Genomic DNA, 19,369 nt, shown 5'->3' with positions numbered 1-19,369 from the left:
ATCAGACAGTATTTAGACCAGAAGGGAAACAATTGGCATTTACCCTGCTGCGTGAAGACACTTTTGTCATTGCTGGTGTGAGATATTCAAGATACTAGTTGTGGTATCTCTCAAACTCAGTACAACTCCATTATTACAATTCTCACACAGCATGAAGCTGTTGATTGTGCTTGTGGTCAGCATTCAATTCTTCCAACCCTCACTTGCAGCCTCCTACAGAGCCCTTTCCTGCAATGTGCTGCGGATAGTGGATGCAGCAGAACTGGCCGTGGAACACATCAACGCTGACCAGCTAGGAGGATACAAGTATGTGCTGAACAAAATTGAAAATGCTCAGGAAGACAGAGGGGTGAGTACAAAGAGATTAACTAATTTGTTATGGAACCAGAGTTAGAACAGGAACAATGAACTTTGAAAACATTATTATATCACGGTGGGATCTAAACAGCACTGCGATTGGCTATTTACAGCACTGTAACATCGAGATGGTCCCAGAGAATGGCATTTTAATCAGTTCTGACAAAGGGTCCACACTGAAATGTTGTCCGGTCTTTTCCTTTTACAGATACCGCCAGACCTGCTGTGCACTTCCAGCATTTTCTGTTTCTATGGACTTTTACAGTTAAATTCCCCTCTGTGCTACCAGTCATTGGAGTTCACGATTATTTATTATTATGGTTATAAAATTAGGTTAAATTATTAATGAGAAAATGTTTATAAAACATGGATTTTTTTCAGGAAGCAGTTTTCTTCATGCTTGACTTTCCCCATATGAACCAATTGCTGACGCAGTGATCTCCCAAACATACTATTACTTACTGTCTAAATAAAACTACATTCCGTTGTTTCTGGGAAACATTCATGACGTAGCTGATGCCATATTGGCTGATGTGCATATACATACAATGTTGCTTTTACATAAATGTGCTTTAAAAATACAAGAGATGCAATCAGCAATTTAATTACAGCATAATACTGCCATTTTCAGGTATTTTGATCCAGTTTCAATGGGCCTTTGATATAGGATATGCATCAGTGGTCCCTCAGGTGTGACCAGACTGATTTTTGTTCAGTAATTAATCTTATTTTTCTTTCAGAAGCAAGGTGTGTCCTCTGTTTATTTAGAGCTTGAGGTGTTGGAGACTAGATGCCACTCCCTGAATCCAAAACCTGCAGCAGAATGTGAAATACGATCAGGTCCTGAAGCTGTAAGACTCTCTTTTGACTGTTTTGTCTACTTTGGCCGAAAAGTTCCCATTTAAAGGAACTTTAATATCTTTGGTAATGTATATGGGTAAAGCCACTCACTCATTCAGTGTCCATCCCTACAAAATGACTCAGTCAATGTCCACTGCAATGTAATCATTTGCTTGCTGCATTGTTGTGATGTCTAAGGAAGGCTGAGGCAACATTGATGTCCCACCCAAGGAGTAGGTGTGACAACGTTAATTCAGCATTAAGGCACAGTAAACATCACCTAAACTGTATTTTGGGAGCGCACTGGCCTCAGTCTCAGTGAAACACATTATGCAAAATCAAAGAAGAAAGAAAGAAAGAAAGAAAGAAAGAAAGAAAGGAAAAGAAAGGAAAAGAAAGGAAAAGAAAGAAAAGAAAAGAAAAGAAAAGAAAAGAAAAGAAAAGAAAGAAAGAAAGAAAGAAAGAAAGAAAGAAAGAAAGAAAGAAAGACTTGCATTTATTGAGTACCTTTCATGACCACAGGATGTCCCAAAGTGTTTTACAGCCAATGACATACTTCTGAAGTGTAATCACTGTTGTAATGTAGGAAATACGCCAGCCAATTTGCACACAGCAAGCTTCCACAAACAACAATGTGATAATGATCAGATAATCTGATTTTGTGATGTTGATTGAGGGTTAAATATTGGCCAGGACACCAGGGATAACTCCCCTGCTCTTCTTTGAAATAGTGCTGTGGTCCATATGCATCACAATGTTGATAAAATACTATATTCAGTATATTTTCTAATCAACCACTCCTCGCTCATTCCCCGTAGCCCTGCATGTTTATTTCTTTCAAATGCCCATTCAATTTCCTTTTGAAATCATTAATTGTCTCTGCTTCCATGACCCTCATGGGCAGCAAGTAAAAAAGTTCTTCCTCATATTTCCCCTGCATCTCTTGCCCAAAACCTTCAATCTGTGCATACCTAGTCCTTGCACCATCAGTTAAAGGAATAGCTTTTCCTTGCCTAACTCATCTAAACCTGTCATAATCTTGTGCACCTGCATGTGGTTTGTGCCAGTGAATGTTGGCAAACTGTCGACTGTGAGGCATCACATCCCAGTCTAACCTTTTCTCACCTGATGGCTAGAACAGTACACTGAATAATGATCAGGAGCAAGAACCCCGACTGTTTTCCTCTTCCTAATCAGGGAGTACTGAGGAAATTATATTTCTCTATCTCTATCGTGGCTGAGATCAAGAAACTGAGCTTATATCTCATTCCAATCCGAAAAGTAAATATTGTAAAAACTGAGAAATTATTAATTCTTCATGAATTAAGTGTGATGGAGAACTGATATTAGTAAGAATCAACTGCTACAACCAACTCTTCAGTTGTAAGCTGGTTGGAGGCCAGTAATTCTTACAGAATATGAAGGAGAACCAGAACTTGTATTGCTTTGTGTTCCAGTACTAAGAATAAATGTTGAGCTCAGTTTTATACTGGGTGGGTCCTCACTCCTCTTCTATGCTGAGAAAATATTCACTTGAGGTGACAACTAAATTGTAAATATCTATTGATGGATATTTCTCTTAATTCCATTAGATTTCTGGTGACTGTAAAGTACAATTACAAATTAACCCCAAAACACGGCGCAATCAGGTCCACAAGTACCGGTGTTTAATATCACCAGGTAGGACAGAGATTTCTAGGAATGTGATTTTTATTGTACACGAGGCAGAGTTGTATTTGATAACAAGGATGTTTCTGCTCAATAACAGAAAATGCTGGAAATACTCAGCAGGTCAGGCAGCATTTGTGGAGAGAAAAATAGAGTTAATGTTTCAGGTCTGTGTGACTTTCATCAGAACTGTCAAATGTTAGAAATATAACTGGTTTTGAGCAAGAGAAAGGCAAGTGGGGCGGGGGTGGGGTAAAGAAGAACAAAAGGGAAGGTCTGTGAATGGATGGAGGGAAGGAGAGATTAAATGACAAAAGGTTTCGTGGTACAAAGCCAAAGGCAGTGGTAATGGGCCAAGTGAAAAAACAAAAGTAGTATCGGGATGAGGTGTCAATGGCAGGATAGCAGCCGACCAAACACAAAGTAAAGGGATAAAGAAAGAAACAAGAGGGGGAAAAAGAACCAGCAAAAAGAAATGGAAGAAGAAAAAAATGACAGCAGCCATTATGATCTACAATTATTGAACTTAATGTAGAGTCTGGAAGGCTGTAAAGTGCCCAGTCGAAAGATGAGGTGCTGTTGCTCAAGCTTGTGTCAAGCGCATTTGAACACAGTAGCAGGCCAAGAACACAAAGGTCAGAGTGAGAGCAAGGTGGAGAATTAAAATGACACACGACAAGAAGCTTGGGGTCATGCTTGCAGACTGAAATGGCGGTGTTCCTCAAAACAGTCACACATTTCGTCTCCCCAATGTAGAGGAGACCACATTGTGAGCAGCGAATACAGTATACTAAATTGAAAGGCCTATTAGTAAATCGCTGTTTCATGTAGAAGAACTATTTGGGGAGTTGGATGGTGAGAAGAGAACAGGGAAAAGGGCAGGTGTTGCCTCGGCCCTTTCGTGCTACCCCGGAGCGATCCTCCACTGTTTTCAAGCCTAAGAATCGCACGCCAGGATCCCTGTCCCTTTAAAGATGGGGATTCCACCTCAAAAAGCTGCCAGCCAATCACAGGGCCAGCAGCTTAGCAGTATTGGCACTGCCACCATGGAGTTATAGGTTTTGCTGGCGGAGGCCTGCTGTGGGCCACAGATTGCCCATGGAGGAGATTGCACTTCATTTTACAAGATGCTCTCCCCTGGTTGGATCCCAGCAGTGGTAGGCAGAAGCCCTTGTGGCCATTAATATGTCACTTAAGGGCTTCAATTGGCCTCTGAGTGGGAAGGCCGTTGTCGGCCTATCCCGCCCCCGGCACAATCGCTTGGTGACAGGGCTGGGATGGGTCCTCCGCCCCCCCCACCGTCTTGATTCTATGGGCCCCCTGCCTCAGGGGGCCCATAAAATCCAGCCCTTAGTATGTCCTACCCTTCACCCTACTCCTTGATGTTGCCTGACCTGCTGAGTATTTCCATCATTTTCAGTTTATATTTCAGGTTTCCAGCATCCGCAGTATTTTGCTTTTGTATTAGTATTGTACTCAACTTGACAGGCTCAAAAATAAAATAACTCATCAGCTGGTGAATTCTCAATGCTTTTCTCAATCCTTCAGAACACTTCTTTGACTATTTCTTCAGTTCATTTGCCTATTTCCCTCTTGGTCTCTGCTTTAAATGTGACTTTGCTTCTGGTCTCTGGGTTAGTGGGTGTTATACCTGGTCTTGCAGCAGCCTGTTTTCAGATTCTCACTGTGGCTATGCACCACTTCTCCAGTCTTCACACGTTAACACTATGCTGAATCTTTCCTGTTATTACTCTATGAAGATTGTTGCTGGGATTATGATACAACATACTCCAACCTCCATTTGTTCAGGGAAGATCTTGTCTGACCAATTTGATAGAATTTTTTGAAGAAGTAACAAGGAAGATAGATGAGGTGGTCTACTTGGATTTTAGCAAGGTTTTTGACAAGGTCCCACACGGCAGACTGGTTAAAAAAATAAAATCCCATGAGATCTCGCGAAATGCAGCAAGGTAGCAGGAGACAAAGGGTAATTGTTTACAGGTGTTTTGGCGACTGGAGGGCTGTTTCCAGTGGCATTCCGCAGGGCTCAGTACTGGGTCCCCTGATTTTTGTAATATATATTAATGATTTGAACATAAATGTGGGGGGCATGATCAAGAAGTTTGCAGACGACAAAAGATTGGCCGAGTGGTAGATAGTGAAGAGGATAGCTGTAGGCTGCAGGAAGATATTGATGGTCAGGTTAGATGGGCAGAAAAGTGGCAAATGGAATTCAATCCAGAGAAGTTTGAGGTGATGCATTTGGGGAGATCAAACAAAGCAAAGGAATACACGATTAATGGGAAAATACTGACAGGTGTAGAGGAAGTGAAGGACCTTGGAGTGAATGTCCAAAGATCCCGGAAGATAGCAGGACAGGTCGATAAGGTGGTTAAGAAGGCATATGGAATTCTTTCCTTTATTAGCCAAGGTATAACTTAGAGCATGGATCAATACTTGGAGCTACGATGTTGTGGCCATTACGGAGACGTGGATATCACAGGGGCGGGAATGGATGTTGGATGTTCCGGGGTTTAGATGTTTCAAAAGGAATAGGGAGGGAGGTAAAAGAGGTGGGGGAGTGGCATTGCTAATCAGGGATAGTATCACAGCTGCAGAAAGGGAGGTCGTCGAGGAGGGTTTGTCTACTGAGTCATTATGGGTGGAAGTCAGAAACAGGAAAGGAGCAGTCACTTTGTTGGGAGTTTTCTATAGACTCCCCAATAGCAACAGAGATATGGAGGAACAGATTGGGAGGCAGATTTTGGAAAGGTGCAGAAGTAACCGGGTTGTTGTCATGGGTGACTTCAACTACCCTAATATTGATTGGAACCTCCTTAGTGCAAATAGTTTGGATGGAGCAGTTTTTGTCAGGTGTGTCCAGGAAGGTTTCCTGACTCAATATGTAGATAGGCCGACTAGAGGGGAGACTATGTTGGACTTGGTGCTTGGCAACGAACCAGGCCAGGTGGCAGATCTATCGGTGGGAGAACATTTCGGTGATAGTGATCACAACTCCCTGACCTTTACTATAGTCATGTAGAGGGACAGGAGCAGACGGGATGGGAATAAATTTAATTGGGGGAGGGGGAATTACAATGCTATTAGGCAGGAACTGGGGAGCATAAATTGGGAACAGATGTTCTCAGGGAAATGCACGACAGAAATGTGGAGGTTGTTTAGGGAGCACTTGCTGCGACTGCTGGATAGGTTTGTCCTGATGAGGCAGGGAAGGGATGGTAGGGTGAAGGAACCTTGGATGACAAGAGATGTGGAACAGCTAGTCAAGAGGAAGAAGGAAGCTTACTTAAGGTTGAGGAAACAAGGATCGGACAGGGCTCTAGAGGGTTACAAGGTAGCCAGGAAGGAACTGAAGAATGGACTTAGGAGAGGTAGAAGGGGACATGAAAAAGTCTTGGTGGGTAGGATTAAGGAAAATCCCAAGGCGTTCTACACTTATGTGAGGAACAAGAGGATGGCCAGAGTGAGGGTAGGGCCGATCAGGAATAGTGGAGGGAACTTGTGCCTGGAGGTAGGGGAGGTCCTAAATGAATACTTTGCTTCAGTATTCACTAGTGAGATGGACCTGGTCGTTTGTGAGGACAGCGTGGAACAGGCTGATATGCTCGAACAGGTTGAGGTTAAGAGGGAGGATGTGCTGGAAATTTTGAATGATATGAGGACAGATAAGTCCCCGGGCCAGACGGGATATACCCAAGGATATTACGGGAAGCGAGGGAAGAGATTGCTGCGCCTTTGGCGATGATCTTTGCGTCTTCACTGTCCACTGGAGTAGTACCGGATGATTGGAGGGTGGCAAATGTTGTTCCCTTGTTCAAGAAAGGGAATAGGGATAACCCTGGGAATTATAGACCAGTCAGTCTTACGTCGGTAGTGGGCAAATTATTGGAGAGGATTCTGAGAGACAGGATTTATGATTATTTGGAAAAGCATGGTTTGATTAGAGACAGTCAGCATGGCTTTGTAAGGGGCAGGTCATGCCTCACAAGCCTTATTGAATTCTTTGAAGATGTGACAAAACACATTGATGAAGGAAGTGGATGTGGTGTATATGGATTTTAGCAAGGCGTTTGATAAGGTTCCCCATGGTAGGCTCATTCAGAAAGTAAGGAGGCATGGGATTCAGGGAAAGTTGGCTGTCTGGATACAAAATTGGCTGGCCCATAGAAGTCAGAGGGTGGTAGTAAATGGAAAGATTTCAGCATGGAGCTCGGTGACCTGTGGTGTTCCACAAGGATCTGTTCTGGGACCTCTGCTCTTTGTGATTTTTATAAATGACTGGATGAGGAAGTGGAAGGCTGGGTTAGCAAGTTTGCCGATGACACGAAGGTTGCTGGAGTTGTGGATAGTGTGGAAGGCTGTTGTAGGTTGCAACGGGACATTGACAGGATGCAGAGCTGGGCTGAGAAGTGGCAGATGGAGTTCAACCTGGAAAAGTGTGAAGTGATTCATTTTGGAAGGTCGAATTTGAGTGTGGAATACAGGCTTAAAGACAGGATTCTTGGTAGTGTGGAGGAACAGAGGGATCTTGGGGTCCATGTCCATAGATCGCTCAAAGTTGCCACCCAAGTTGATAGGGTTGTTAAGAAGGCGTATGCTGTGTTGGCTTTCATTAACAGGGGGATTGAGTTTAAGAGCCGTGAGGTTATGCTGCAGCTCGATAAAGCCCTGGTTCGACCACACTTGGAATATTGTGTTCAGTTCTGATCGCCTCATTATAGGAAGGATGTGTAAGCTCTAGAGAGGATGGAGAGGAGATTTACCAGGATGCTGCCTGGACTGGAGGGCATGTCCTACGAAGAAAGATTGAGGGAGCTAGGGCTTTTCTCATTGGAGCGAAGAAGGATGAGAGGTGACTTGATAGAGGGGTACAAGATGATGAGAGGCATAGATAGAGTGGATAGCCAGAGACTTTTTCTCAGGGTGGAAAGGGCTATCACCAGGGGGCATAATTTTAAGGTGATTGGAGGAAGGTTTCGGGGAGATGTCAGAGGTAGGTTCTTTACACAGAGAGTGGTGGGTGCGTGGAATGCGCTGCCAGCGGTGGTAGTAGAAGCAGATACATTAGGGGCATTTAAGCGACTCTTGGATAGGTACATGGATGATAGTAGAATGAAGGGTAGGTAGTTAGTTTGATTTTAGAGTAGGTTAAAGGTTCGGCACAACATTGTGGGCCGAAGCGCCTGTACTGTGCTGTACTGTTCTTTGTTCTTTGTTCTTTGTATAGAATATAAGAGCAGGGAGGTTATGCTGGAACTGTATAAATCATTGGTTAGGCCACAACTTGACTACTGTGTGCAGTTCTGGTCACCTCATTACAGAAAGGATGTAATTACATTAGACAAAGAACAGAGAAGATTTATGAGGATGTTGCCGGGTCTGGGAAAATCCAGCTATGAAGAAAAATTGGATAAGATGGGGGTCATTCTCCTTGGAACACAGAAGGTTGAGGGGAGATCTGATTGGAATGTACAAAATTGTGAGGTGCCTGGATAGAGTGGAGGTAAAGGACCTATTTACCTTAGCAGAGAGGTCAGTGACTAGGGGTCATAGATTTAAAGTGATTGATAGAAACATTAGTGGGGAGATGAGGAGAAGTTTTTTCACCTAGAGGGTGGGGGTGGGGGGTCTGGAACTCACTGCCTGAAAGGGTAGTTGAAGTAGAAACCCTCAACTCATTTGAAAGAAGTCTGGATATGAACCTCAAGTGCTGTAATCTGTAGGGTTATGGACCAAATGCTGGAAGATGGGATTAGAATGGGTGGAACATTTTTCGACTGGCATAGACACAATGGGCCAAGTGGCTTCTTTCTGTATTGTAACATTCTATGATTCTAACCAACACACAGCAACAATACACTGAACCTGTCCCATTAATATCTGACACAGAGTTACATAGAATTTACAGGACTGGAACAGGCCATTTGGACCAACTGGTCTATGTCGATGTTTATGCTTCTTATTCGTCGCACCTTATTTCATCTAACCCTATCAAAATATCCTTCTATTCCTTTCTGTCTTATGTAATTATCTAGTTTCCTCTTAAATGCATCTGTACTGTTTGCCTCAGCTACTCCATGTGGTAGCAAGCTTAACGTTCTAACCACTAATGGAGATTCCAACAATCTTATGGAGATTGTTGCTATCATTGTTCAGAACGGTGCCATCTGCAATCTCCGTACAGTACCAATGTACCAGAGCACCCTAATGGAGATTGTTACTGAGTCTGTGGCAGTGTTTCCTTCAATAATCACTTAGTAACAGCATGCTACAATATTTTTATGTTATTATTTGGTGGAGATTAGCATCAGTATTAGAAGCGCATTGACATAAAAACCAGAGATATTCAATCTTCTGTCATGTTAACATGGGCTACAAAGACAGTTGAGGAGATTACTTCTTTTAAGGCTATATTTTCAATCATTAAAAAATTTTAGAGAATATGTGGCAGAGTATAAAGCTAAAACAAAACATCATAGTTTTTGCTCTACTTTTCTTTTTCTGTTTTTTTTGAAGATTCAGATGACATGGTTTTGAGCAGATGCCCAAGCTGCCCCCATCGATTACCTTTAAACCATTCAGATGTCAATCAATCTGTCATGACTGCACTACAAAAATATAACAGAAATAGCAGCAGAACAAATTATTTTGCAGTACAGAAAATAACAAAAGCTTCCTCTCAGGTAAAGTTGATATTCCTTTTTTTTGGCAAAACTCAACAAAAAAATCCAAACTCTTTTATTTTACAGATAATCTGAAAGATCAAATGCAACCACAAGTAAAATCCTGGGGGAAGTTCTGCAAATTTTGAGATTTGCTGTCCACGTGTGCCAATTTTGCACTAAACATACCAGAGACGGTGAAAATGTTGGGCTTCTAAGCAGATGTGAGCAATAATAGCAACAGCAATAAGCTATAATTGATATGCTGTCTGGTTGTCCTCATAGCCTAAGGAAATTTCAAATTTGAAAGAAAATCAAACATTTTTTCATGTTTATACTGTACTGGCAGCAATACTATGGTACAGCAGGCCTCTGAGACCCAATATATTCAATTGCTCCCTCTGCTTCTCCCTCAGTCCAGGCAGACACTCATGAGTGGCCCACCAATAATATTTAAATGACCCTCTGGCCAGAAATCGTGCAGGGTCAAGGGTGTATCGTTCTGGCAGGTGGAGGATTTACCATGTTGCAGATATGATCCAATTCTACAAAAGCCAAATACCTAGACCAAAATATCTTGTCATGTCACTATCCCTTATGCTTATAACATCACCTGAAAGAGAAAGTGGCATGTATCACTTTTCTATAATGATGGTTGCTTGTTGGTATGAATATCACAATATACAACTTGTGGAAAAGTACAAAAGGGTACACATGATAAAACATTCTACTGGTATTAAATATATTTCTTTTACTATCACAGGTGTCTTTGAAAAGATTGATGTATGATGTAATCGTTTCTGGCAATTATTCCATTAGGTTACTTGTTGCTAAAGAACATTTTTGTATGATTTTCTTCCAGGTTGTGGCTGGGAAGAAAATATTTGTTGAATTTACAATCCAAGAAACTGCATGCACTAAAGCTTCCAAACTTCACAATTGTCTGAGGGATAGAGGTGAATTTGCTTCCGGTGTAAGTATTGTTGCAAAACAGCCTACCGGCCCTATACATACTTTTACCATGGGGCATTCTGCCACAATTGTGATCAATTTCCTGTGTAGGATTATGGAGGAAAATCCACCCCACCTGTGTGTAATGTCTAGAAAATCTAACAAAAACGTTGAAATCAGAGAATATCATTTGCTTAGTATTTCCTGTTGCCTTTTCTTCCTTTGCAGAGTAAAGGCTTCTGCACTGCCTCTGTATATAAACCCAATTCTGGAAAAGAGAAAGTTGAAGTGAATTGTGAGCTCTACAGACCAAAGGTAATCAATCACTGGGGAATCTGATTAAAATTCATAACATGGATGTCAAAATGGTTGCCAAAGATTTTGGGATTGAATTTCCATGGATCTACTGTCAAACTTATAGTGGATGATTGGGAGAACACATGTGGAAATAACACACATGTTTTGAGTACTTATTGAGGAACAGAAGCTACTGTTGAGCACGCCAATGGATGTGCCATGTTGCCAAGATCTGACTTTGAATATAGGGAAAAGTAGACATCCCACTACTCAGTGGGACATTATGCTAGTACCACATGTTAATAAGCACATAGAATTATACATGTTTACAGCATAGGAGGCCATTCAGTGCATTGTGTCTGTTCTGCTTTTTGCTAGAGCGCTTGGAGCTTTGCAATGCTAATGACACTTGATCATTTACTAGAAGCTAATTTTTTTAGTAACGACTCACATTGCCAATTCATTTATTTTTTGTCTTTTTAAACTTATTTTCTTTTTGGCTTTTAGGTTCCCTTTCTATTTCACCCACCATTCCATCCAAAAATGATGGGTAGCTGGCTTTCTTAAGGCCAATGTCTCTCCCGAACCAATTACATCATGAAACGTATAAAATCAGGCAAAAGGGTAGGTTACCCTCCTGTTGCCCTCTGTCCACAGTTTGGGAAGTTTAGGGCCTCCAATCTATAAATCCTCACTGATGCTGAAGCCAATATTGAGAACTCACCATGTGAGCAATCTCAGCAAAAGACTCCTTCCTTTCATTCTGCCACATTGCTAATTAGATTACAAATGCCAATGTGCTCTATTTACAATGCAGTCCAGGTCAGTGATTGACTTTAAATGTGGAGTTAGATTTGTCGGAATTCTATGAAGTAACTGACATGGCCTTTGTATCACTGAAGGTGGGGCTCAATTCAGCTAAAATTGTGGGTGAAAGTGCTGTCAAGCAAAGACATGGTAAAAGGAAAGGACAAGGACGAAGAAATAAGAGACAATCCAATGCTGAACAACAATATAGCAATAAGCAGCTAAATACGCACAATGGAACTCCCAAGAGAATTGAATCCTCCGAGGAAATGCAGGGTGCACTGGGTTTCGTTATCAGCACAGGCAGTGGAACTAACTTTCCAATACTTCCAGCACCTCGAAATACATGTCCAGGGAGGGCAAGGCATTTTGGAGAAACCGTTTTGCCTATCTGATTTGTCTCTGAAATAAATCCAGAGAGGAGATCACAGAAGACAGAAAATCCATCCTTCTTTTTATAAGAAAGTAATGTATATGGCAATAAAGGGCATAGACCTGAAAGTGAAAATTGCCTCTTGAAGCACATCCCAAAAGAAACCCATAAATGATGTGTATGTTTGATTCAGGTCAAAATAATGAAACAGTTTGCAATAAATTGTACGCTTTCATAATTTTACATGCACTACATTCTCGGGTTCAGTTATAATATTATCCATTATACCTACTATTGTTATAAACTTTTCAGATAGAACATTCCTTCTGTCATTCAATTTATCTTGCTACGAACAGGTGAGAAATGTGTCCAGGGGTCTGTTACTATCTTCACCTGCTCTTATTGTAACAGGGTTTAATTTTTTAAACACACTGTGTTTTGAGCTCCCCTTTTTTGAATTCTCGTTCACAACTTTCCAATTATAAGGCAAAGAAATGAGCACAAACAGGCTTTCTTTGGTTTAAAGAAGAAAGATGAAATTTATTAAAACTTAAACTTAAACTCTAATACGGTTAACGCCTATGGATATACGACACACCCACGCTAGCATGCACGCGTGATACACACATGCAAATAGGGACAGAAAAGAGCAGAAGAAAAGATAAGTAGAACAGTTTGAGGCAATATAATGTTACTGTTTCTCAAGCTCGCTGTAGCCCTTGATTGAAGATATGGTTTGGTGTTTCATTGGGGCCCAGTACTCTTCATAAACCTTGTTCATGTAGGACACACAGAGAGTGGGGATAATGGGCAGGCACATTAATTGGTAGGATGTGACTAGTGGTATCTTGCAAGGATCTGTGTTGGGCCTCAACTATCCACTCTATTCATAAACAACTTAGATGATAGGATAGAAAGCTACATATCTAAATTTGCCAATGACACAAACATCGGCGGTATTGTAATCAATGTGGATGGAAATGTAAAATTACAAAAAGATACTGATAGATTAAGTGAATGGACCAAACTGTGGCAAATGGATTTCAATGTAGGCAAATGTGAGGTCATCCACTTTGGATTTAAAAAGCATAGATTAGGGTTCTTTCTAAATGGTGAAAAACTAGAAATAGTGGAAATCCAAAGAAACTTGGGGTTCCAGGTTCATAGATCATTAAAATGTCATGAACAGGTACACAAAATAATGAAAAAGGCTCATGGAATGCTGGCCTTTATATCTAGAGTACTAGAATACAAGGGGGCAGAAGTCATGTTTCAACTGGACAAAGCCCTGGTTAGACCACACCTGGAGTATTGTGAGCAGTTTTGGGCACCACAATTTAGGAAGGATAAATTGGCCTTGGAGGGCGTGCAATGTAGGTTTACTAAAATGTTACCTGGACACCAAGGGTTAAACTACAAGGAGAGGTAAACAAACCAGGGTTGTATTCTCTGGAATTTAGAAAGTTTAAGGGTGATTTGATGGAAGTTTTCAAAGTATTAAGGGGAACTGATAGGGTAGACTGGGAGAAACTATTTCCACTGTCTGGGAAGTCTAGGACAAGGTATAAAATTAGAGCCAGACCTTTCAGAAGTGAAATTAGGAAACATTTCTTGATGCAAAGGGTGGTAGAAGTTTGGAACACTCTTCCACAAATGGCAATTGATGCCAGATGAATTGTTAATTTGAAAACAGAGATGGTTTGGTAGTAATTAAGACTTCCCACATTGTCAAAAATTTACTTCCACTTGAATAGGCAAGTCCTAACTTTTTCTGATGTATGTAGTGGGTATCTAATGCATAAGTACAACAATTTCAAGCCATTCATGCATTTGAATGCTGATTCTCTTGGTGAGGCACCAGTGTATTGAAGCTTGGGGAGGGACAGGGCAAATTGAGGAGCAGCTTCTAGACTGCTGCATTTAATTGCACACGTGTGGATGCTAGACATTGCTGTTGAGTTTACTCCTCAGTATCAGTGAACGCTGTTAGCCTCACCCTAATTCCCACTGCAACCAGGCCAATGTCTTGTGAACGTGAGCTCAAAATCTTTCTGATTTTCTGCATTAACCAAGCTTCTCCCTTTCAAAGTATAAGTATTACTCTTTTAGACAAAATGTACCACCTCATGTTTACTGAGAATAGCATTTGCCATTTTTATTACTGATAGTGCCACCTTATCAATATTCCCATGTAGCTTCCTTCGATTCTCAGAATTATTAACTATACCTCTTAGTTTGGTATCATCGGCAAATTTAGACACCATATTCAAGCCATCGATGGACACAATGAACAGAATCAAGTCCAGACTTGGTGTTAGTGAAGAGTCTGCACCTGAACCAAGAGACCAGAGAATCAATGGAAATCAGTCCTTGAGTCTCATCAACATATTGAGTGTGTTGCCAGTGTTCTGGAAGATGCACCGCAGCAGGCTACAGAGGGAGGTGATTATGATGCCTGTGGAGTTGGGAAGCACTCCGGATCCTCCTGGCTCCACAGGAAGACTATTTGTAAAAAAAAACTTTTGGATCTGACATCAAAGTAGGTGAAGATAAAATGTTGTTGGGTGGAAACATTGCTGTTTCAGGCTGGTAAGTGGACTCAGCTGTTTTTAACCCTGCCCAGTAACCGTCCTTGCCAGTTCAATGAAAGAGAATTCATTAGGTTAAATTCTCTGGCCTGTGCTATCAAACATTGATTCCCAGTAGAAATACAGGATCAGTGAATTTCCCCTTATAAACCAGACATCCTTTAAATAAGAAATTCTTTTTGTAAAGCCACTCTATCCATGTCACATAAATATATTAAAGCATAAGCTACAATGATTAGCTAGATGAATGGTTACTCCAAAGTTCACAGAAACATCTATGGTGGTATTAAAATAATCAGCTACCTGAAAGATTTTTCAGGGTGTAATTGAAAACAGAACAGAAGGATCAAAATTCTACCAGCTAGAAGGGCTACCAAGGTCTATTTATTGGATAGCAACTAAAGTTTTTAAATTATTTGAAGAGAAAGAATAGATAGAAAGAATGAGAATAAAGGAGGAAATTAATTTCGAGAGACCACAAAAAATACTGGCTCTCCCATCAATCAAACATTAACAGAACCCTGCTCGCTGTGTTCAGGGGGAACAAGTGTTTTCAAATATTGACAAAGTTATCCATGTTGTTCCTTCTTACAAAATATCAGGTCATTGAGTCAAAGAAAACAGCAACAATCAGCATCTAAGGCTAGTATTGAACATTAATGGATATTTTTAAAACCTGCTTTGGAACTGACAGTCCAGTTTAAGAATGGGGTGTCAGGAAATTTCAAGGAAGAAAAGGTCTGATTTATAAAGAAACAGGTTAATTTTTCCCATTACCTTCTTTTTTATGACATGGAGGCATCAATTTTTCAGATTAATAAGATTTGCAATGAATTTTCATCAGCAGCAATCTGAACATCGGAACCTAAGTCATAATGCCTTCGTCTTTTCCAGCTGCTATTCTGTTTCTTATCTGGATTTTGACTTGGTAAAATACATGCAAAGTATGGGCAAAGTAGTTATGTAACTGGACTAGTAATCCAGAGACCTAGATACATGAGTTCAAATCTCAGTACAGCAGCTGGTAAAGTCAAATTTAAATAACAAAATCTGCGATAAAAAGCCAGAATTGTAGAATGGTTGTAGTACAGAAGTAGGTCATTCAGCCCATTGAGACTGTGCTGGCTCTCTGCAAGAGGAATATAGCAGCTCCACTCCCTTCCCTGTAGCCCTGCAATTGTTTTCCCTTCAGGTACTTAACCAATTTCCTTTTGAAAGCCAAGATTGAAGGCAGTGCATTGCAGATCCAAACTATGCTCTGCATAAAAACATTTTTCTCATGTCGCCAATGGTTCTTTTGCCAACCATTTTAAATCTGTGTCCTTTGGTTCTCAGTCCTTCCAACAATGGCAATAGTTACTCTCCATCTACTCTGTCCAGACCCCTCATGATTTGAACACATGTATCAAATCTCCTCTCCACCTTCTCTTATCTAAAAAGAACAACCCCAGCTTTTCCAATCTATCCATGTAACTGAAGTCCCTCATTCCTGGAACCATTCTTGTAAATCTCTAAAGCTTTTATATCTTTCCTAAAGAGGGTGTCCAGAATTGGGCACAATACTCAATTTGAGGCCGAACCAGTGTTTTATAAAGTTCATTGTCATGCAGACCCCAACTTGCCAAGAATGAGGCATATTAATTTTGTCATATGCACATTGATTTTAAACTGTTGCTGGAGTGAGGAAATGACTTGTTAACCAGATCAACCAGTGGCTGGAAAAACTCATTTACACACTAACAGTGCTTGTGGAGATGAAGGACCATTCCTGACACATTCAACCCACAATGGACTTTGATCACCAGTCATTGAAGGCGAGGAAGCTCACATTCCAGGATGACTGCTAAGATGGGCAAATCCACAAACAGATGTGGCCAAACCAGTTAGTCACGTGACTAACCTGCTAGTCAACCTGAGTTTTTTTGAATTGTACAAACAGCTTGAGAGAGACAGACTGTTTGCTCCTGGACTGTAAAGACCTCTCCTGGCTGGCTCGCCACAGCCTTTCCTGTCTGCTCCCATCTCTTTCTCATGGAAATCCAAATCCACTGAAGATGTGAATCTCAAGACAGAAAAGTCTCCTACATTGAACAAGGTTTAAGAAGAATACTGGGCCCCAAGGAAAAGCAAGATCTACCTACAATCAAGGACTCTACAGCGAGCTCGAAGAACAGTAACCAAAACCATCTTCAGATATTTCCTCAAACTTTTCCATTTTATTTCTTCCGCTCCATTCTGTCTCTATCTGCATGTGTGTTTATTGCGTATGCATGCTAGTGTGGGCACATCATGTATCCGTAGGCCTCAACCGAATTAGAGTTTAAGTTTAATAAATTTCAACTATTCTTCTTTAAACCTAAGAAAACCTTTTTGGCTGGTTTCTTTGTATTATAATTGGAAAGCAGTGAACAAGGATTCACCAAGTGGGGAGCTAAAAACATAATGTGTTTAAAATTAAACCCTGTTATGGTAAGACCAGGTGAAGGCTGAAAGGGAACCTTAGACCCCTTTCTCACCTGGTCATAACATCATCGTAACTTCCTTGCTTTTGTACTCTGTGCCTTTATTTATAAAGCCCAGGATCCTATATGCTTTTTAAATCACTTTTGCAACTTGCCCTGCCACCTTCAGTGATTTGTGCACATACACTCCCAGGTCTCTCCGTTTCTGCACCCCCTTTAGAATTGCACCCTTTAGTTTATATTGCCTCCCTTCAGTCTTCCTACCAAAATGTATCACTTCACACTTTTCTGCATAAAATTTCAAGTGCAATTGTAGCTATAAATCTTAGTCCATGGAACACATCACATCAACCTGCCCACTCAGATTTGTTGTGGGAACCATCTCATTTCTCCACTCGGCATCTAAGGAGGCTATTACCCAATAAACACGCTAGCAGTTGTGAAAATCAAAGGACACAGTAGTTAACTTGGCTGCCTATTTTTCAATTCATTAATATCCCTAGATCTCAATGGCCTGCTTTGTTCTGTGCAGGAGGCAGTGCAGAGTAATAGAAAAATAAATGTAGCATGGCTAAAAATAGATATATTCAGAAACGCAATCTAGTATGGATTCATCAACAGTAAAAGCTTCAGGATCATCAATTTTACATTCAGAGAGTGACACAGAACAACATGCAACTTCTAAAAATGTCTGCCCATTCTACCAGCCTATGTTCTCTTGAACTCTATCACTGTTCTTCTCACAGATCACTATACTTCCAAGTTTTGTGTTCTCTGCAAATTTTGAAATTGTGCCCTGCACACCCAAGTCTAAATCATTAATATACATCATGAAAAGCAGTGGTCCTAGTACTGACCCTGGGGAATACCACTGTATACCTTCCTCAAGTCTGAAGAACAACCATTTACCACTACTCTCTGTTTCTTTTCATTCAGCAAACTTTTTGTATATATGTTCCTTTGTTCAATGTGCTTCAACTTTGCTGGGAAGTCTATTATGTGGCACTTTATCAAGTGCCTTTTGGAAGTCCATATACACCACATCAACCACACTACCCTCATCAACCCTCTCTGTTCCTCTGGCACCATCCCTGTATCTAAGCAGGTTGGAAGATTATGGCCAATACCTCCACAATTTCCATCCTTACCTCCCTCAGCATCTTCTGATTAATCCCATCTGGTCCTGGTGACTTATCAGCCTTTCTAATACCCCCTCTTTATCAATTTGTAGTCCATCCAGTATCCCAAGTACCTCCTCTTTCACTATGACTTTGGTAGCATCTTCTTTCTTGGTAAAGACAGATGCAAATCACTCTTTTAGTACCTCAGCCATGCTACTCTCATAAAAATCTATCTGGTTCACTCATATTATTTAGCGAAAGGATATCTGCTGTCCTTAACCAGTCTAGCCTATATGTGACTCCAGACCCACAGTGATGTGGTTAACTCTTAACTGCCCTCTGAAATAGCCTAGCAAGTTGCCAAGAAGGTGGTTCACCATCACCTTCTCAAGGACAATTTGGCAATAAATGCTGAAAAGTAAATTGTACATAAACATTTAGGCAAGAACTGTATTTCAATACTCTGCAATTCTCTGTCTATGTAGCACCATTATTGTGCAAGGGCTGCTAATCATGCCTTATGCCATGATATCATTATGGGACATATTGAGGAGTTAGGCTCCAAGAATTACCTCAGCCAATATGAGAATTGAACCTGCACTGTTGGTATTATTCTACACTACACTCTAGCCATCTAGCTAACTGGCTCCGAGGAGGTTCATAGAGTTATACAGCACAAAAACAGGCCCTTCAGCCCACTGTGTCCACGCTGGCCATCAAGCACCTATCTATTCTAATCCCATTTTCCAGCACTTGGCCTGTCGCCTTGTATGCTATGGCATTTCAAGTGCTCATCTAAATACTTCTTAAATGTTGCGAAGGTTCCTGCCTCTACCACCCCCTTCGGCAGTGCGTTCCAGATTCCAACCACTCTCCTGTCCTCATCAATTACTACTCTAAAAGTTGGATGTAGATTGAGAATAAGATGTAACATGCAGCCTTGCACAGGACTATTCCACTCTATTATTCATGTGCTGGTCCTGTCATCTCCAGACTCTGCAAAAATTGTCAACAACAGCATTTTCTGGAATGATCTTTATCCAGGCTAGATTCAGCTGGATTTCACAATCACTCCTGGAATAAAAACATGGACCTTATTGGACTGATTGAACCTGTGCAAAATGAACTAGGGTTCATTTTTTTGGTGGAGGGGTGGAGGGGGGGCGGGGGGGAGTCTAATCCTTTATCTGCATTTACTGCAAGCTTTCAGTTCTATGCGAAA

At 41.1% G+C, this 19,369-nt stretch overlaps 1 protein-coding gene across 2 annotated transcripts; it reads left to right on the top strand.

Moving 5' to 3' along the window:
- On the top strand, window positions 1-12,219 carry LOC137375365 (fetuin-B-like). Of its 2 annotated transcripts, none has more exons than XM_068042433.1 (7): window positions 1-349; window positions 1,101-1,208; window positions 2,790-2,877; window positions 9,403-9,569; window positions 10,411-10,521; window positions 10,728-10,814; window positions 11,699-12,219. In XM_068042433.1, exons 1-7 carry the CDS (start codon window positions 152-154, stop codon window positions 11,996-11,998), a joined length of 1,059 nt encoding a protein of 352 aa, XP_067898534.1. In that variant the 5' UTR covers window positions 1-151; the 3' UTR covers window positions 11,999-12,219. The 2 variants fall into 2 exon arrangements, with proteins under 2 accessions (XP_067898534.1, XP_067898533.1); XM_068042432.1 differs by having other exon boundaries at window positions 1,098-1,208.
- The last annotated feature ends 7,150 nt before the right edge of the window (window positions 12,220-19,369 follow it).

The sequence above is a fragment of the Heterodontus francisci genome, chromosome 11, assembly GCF_036365525.1.
Source record: "Heterodontus francisci isolate sHetFra1 chromosome 11, sHetFra1.hap1, whole genome shotgun sequence".
In the NCBI taxonomy this organism is placed as follows: domain Eukaryota; kingdom Metazoa; phylum Chordata; class Chondrichthyes; order Heterodontiformes; family Heterodontidae; genus Heterodontus; species Heterodontus francisci.
Note: the sequence above shows the minus strand (reverse complement) of the source record. Positions and strands in the feature narration are given on the sequence as shown.

What these genes read in the sequence shown, in the direction of transcription:
- LOC137375365 (XM_068042432.1), top strand. Translation starts at nt 152, where the DNA reads ATGAAGCTGTTGATTGTGCTTGTGGTCAGCATTCAATTCTTCCAACCC. An exon ending in TACGATCAGGTCCTGAAGCT is followed by an intron (nt 1,209 to 2,789) that starts GTAAGACTCTCT and finishes TAATTCCATTAG; the next exon opens with ATTTCTGGTGACTGTAAAGT. An exon ending in GTGAGCTCTACAGACCAAAG is followed by an intron (nt 10,815 to 11,698) that starts GTAATCAATCAC and finishes GTATCACTGAAG; the next exon opens with GTGGGGCTCAATTCAGCTAA.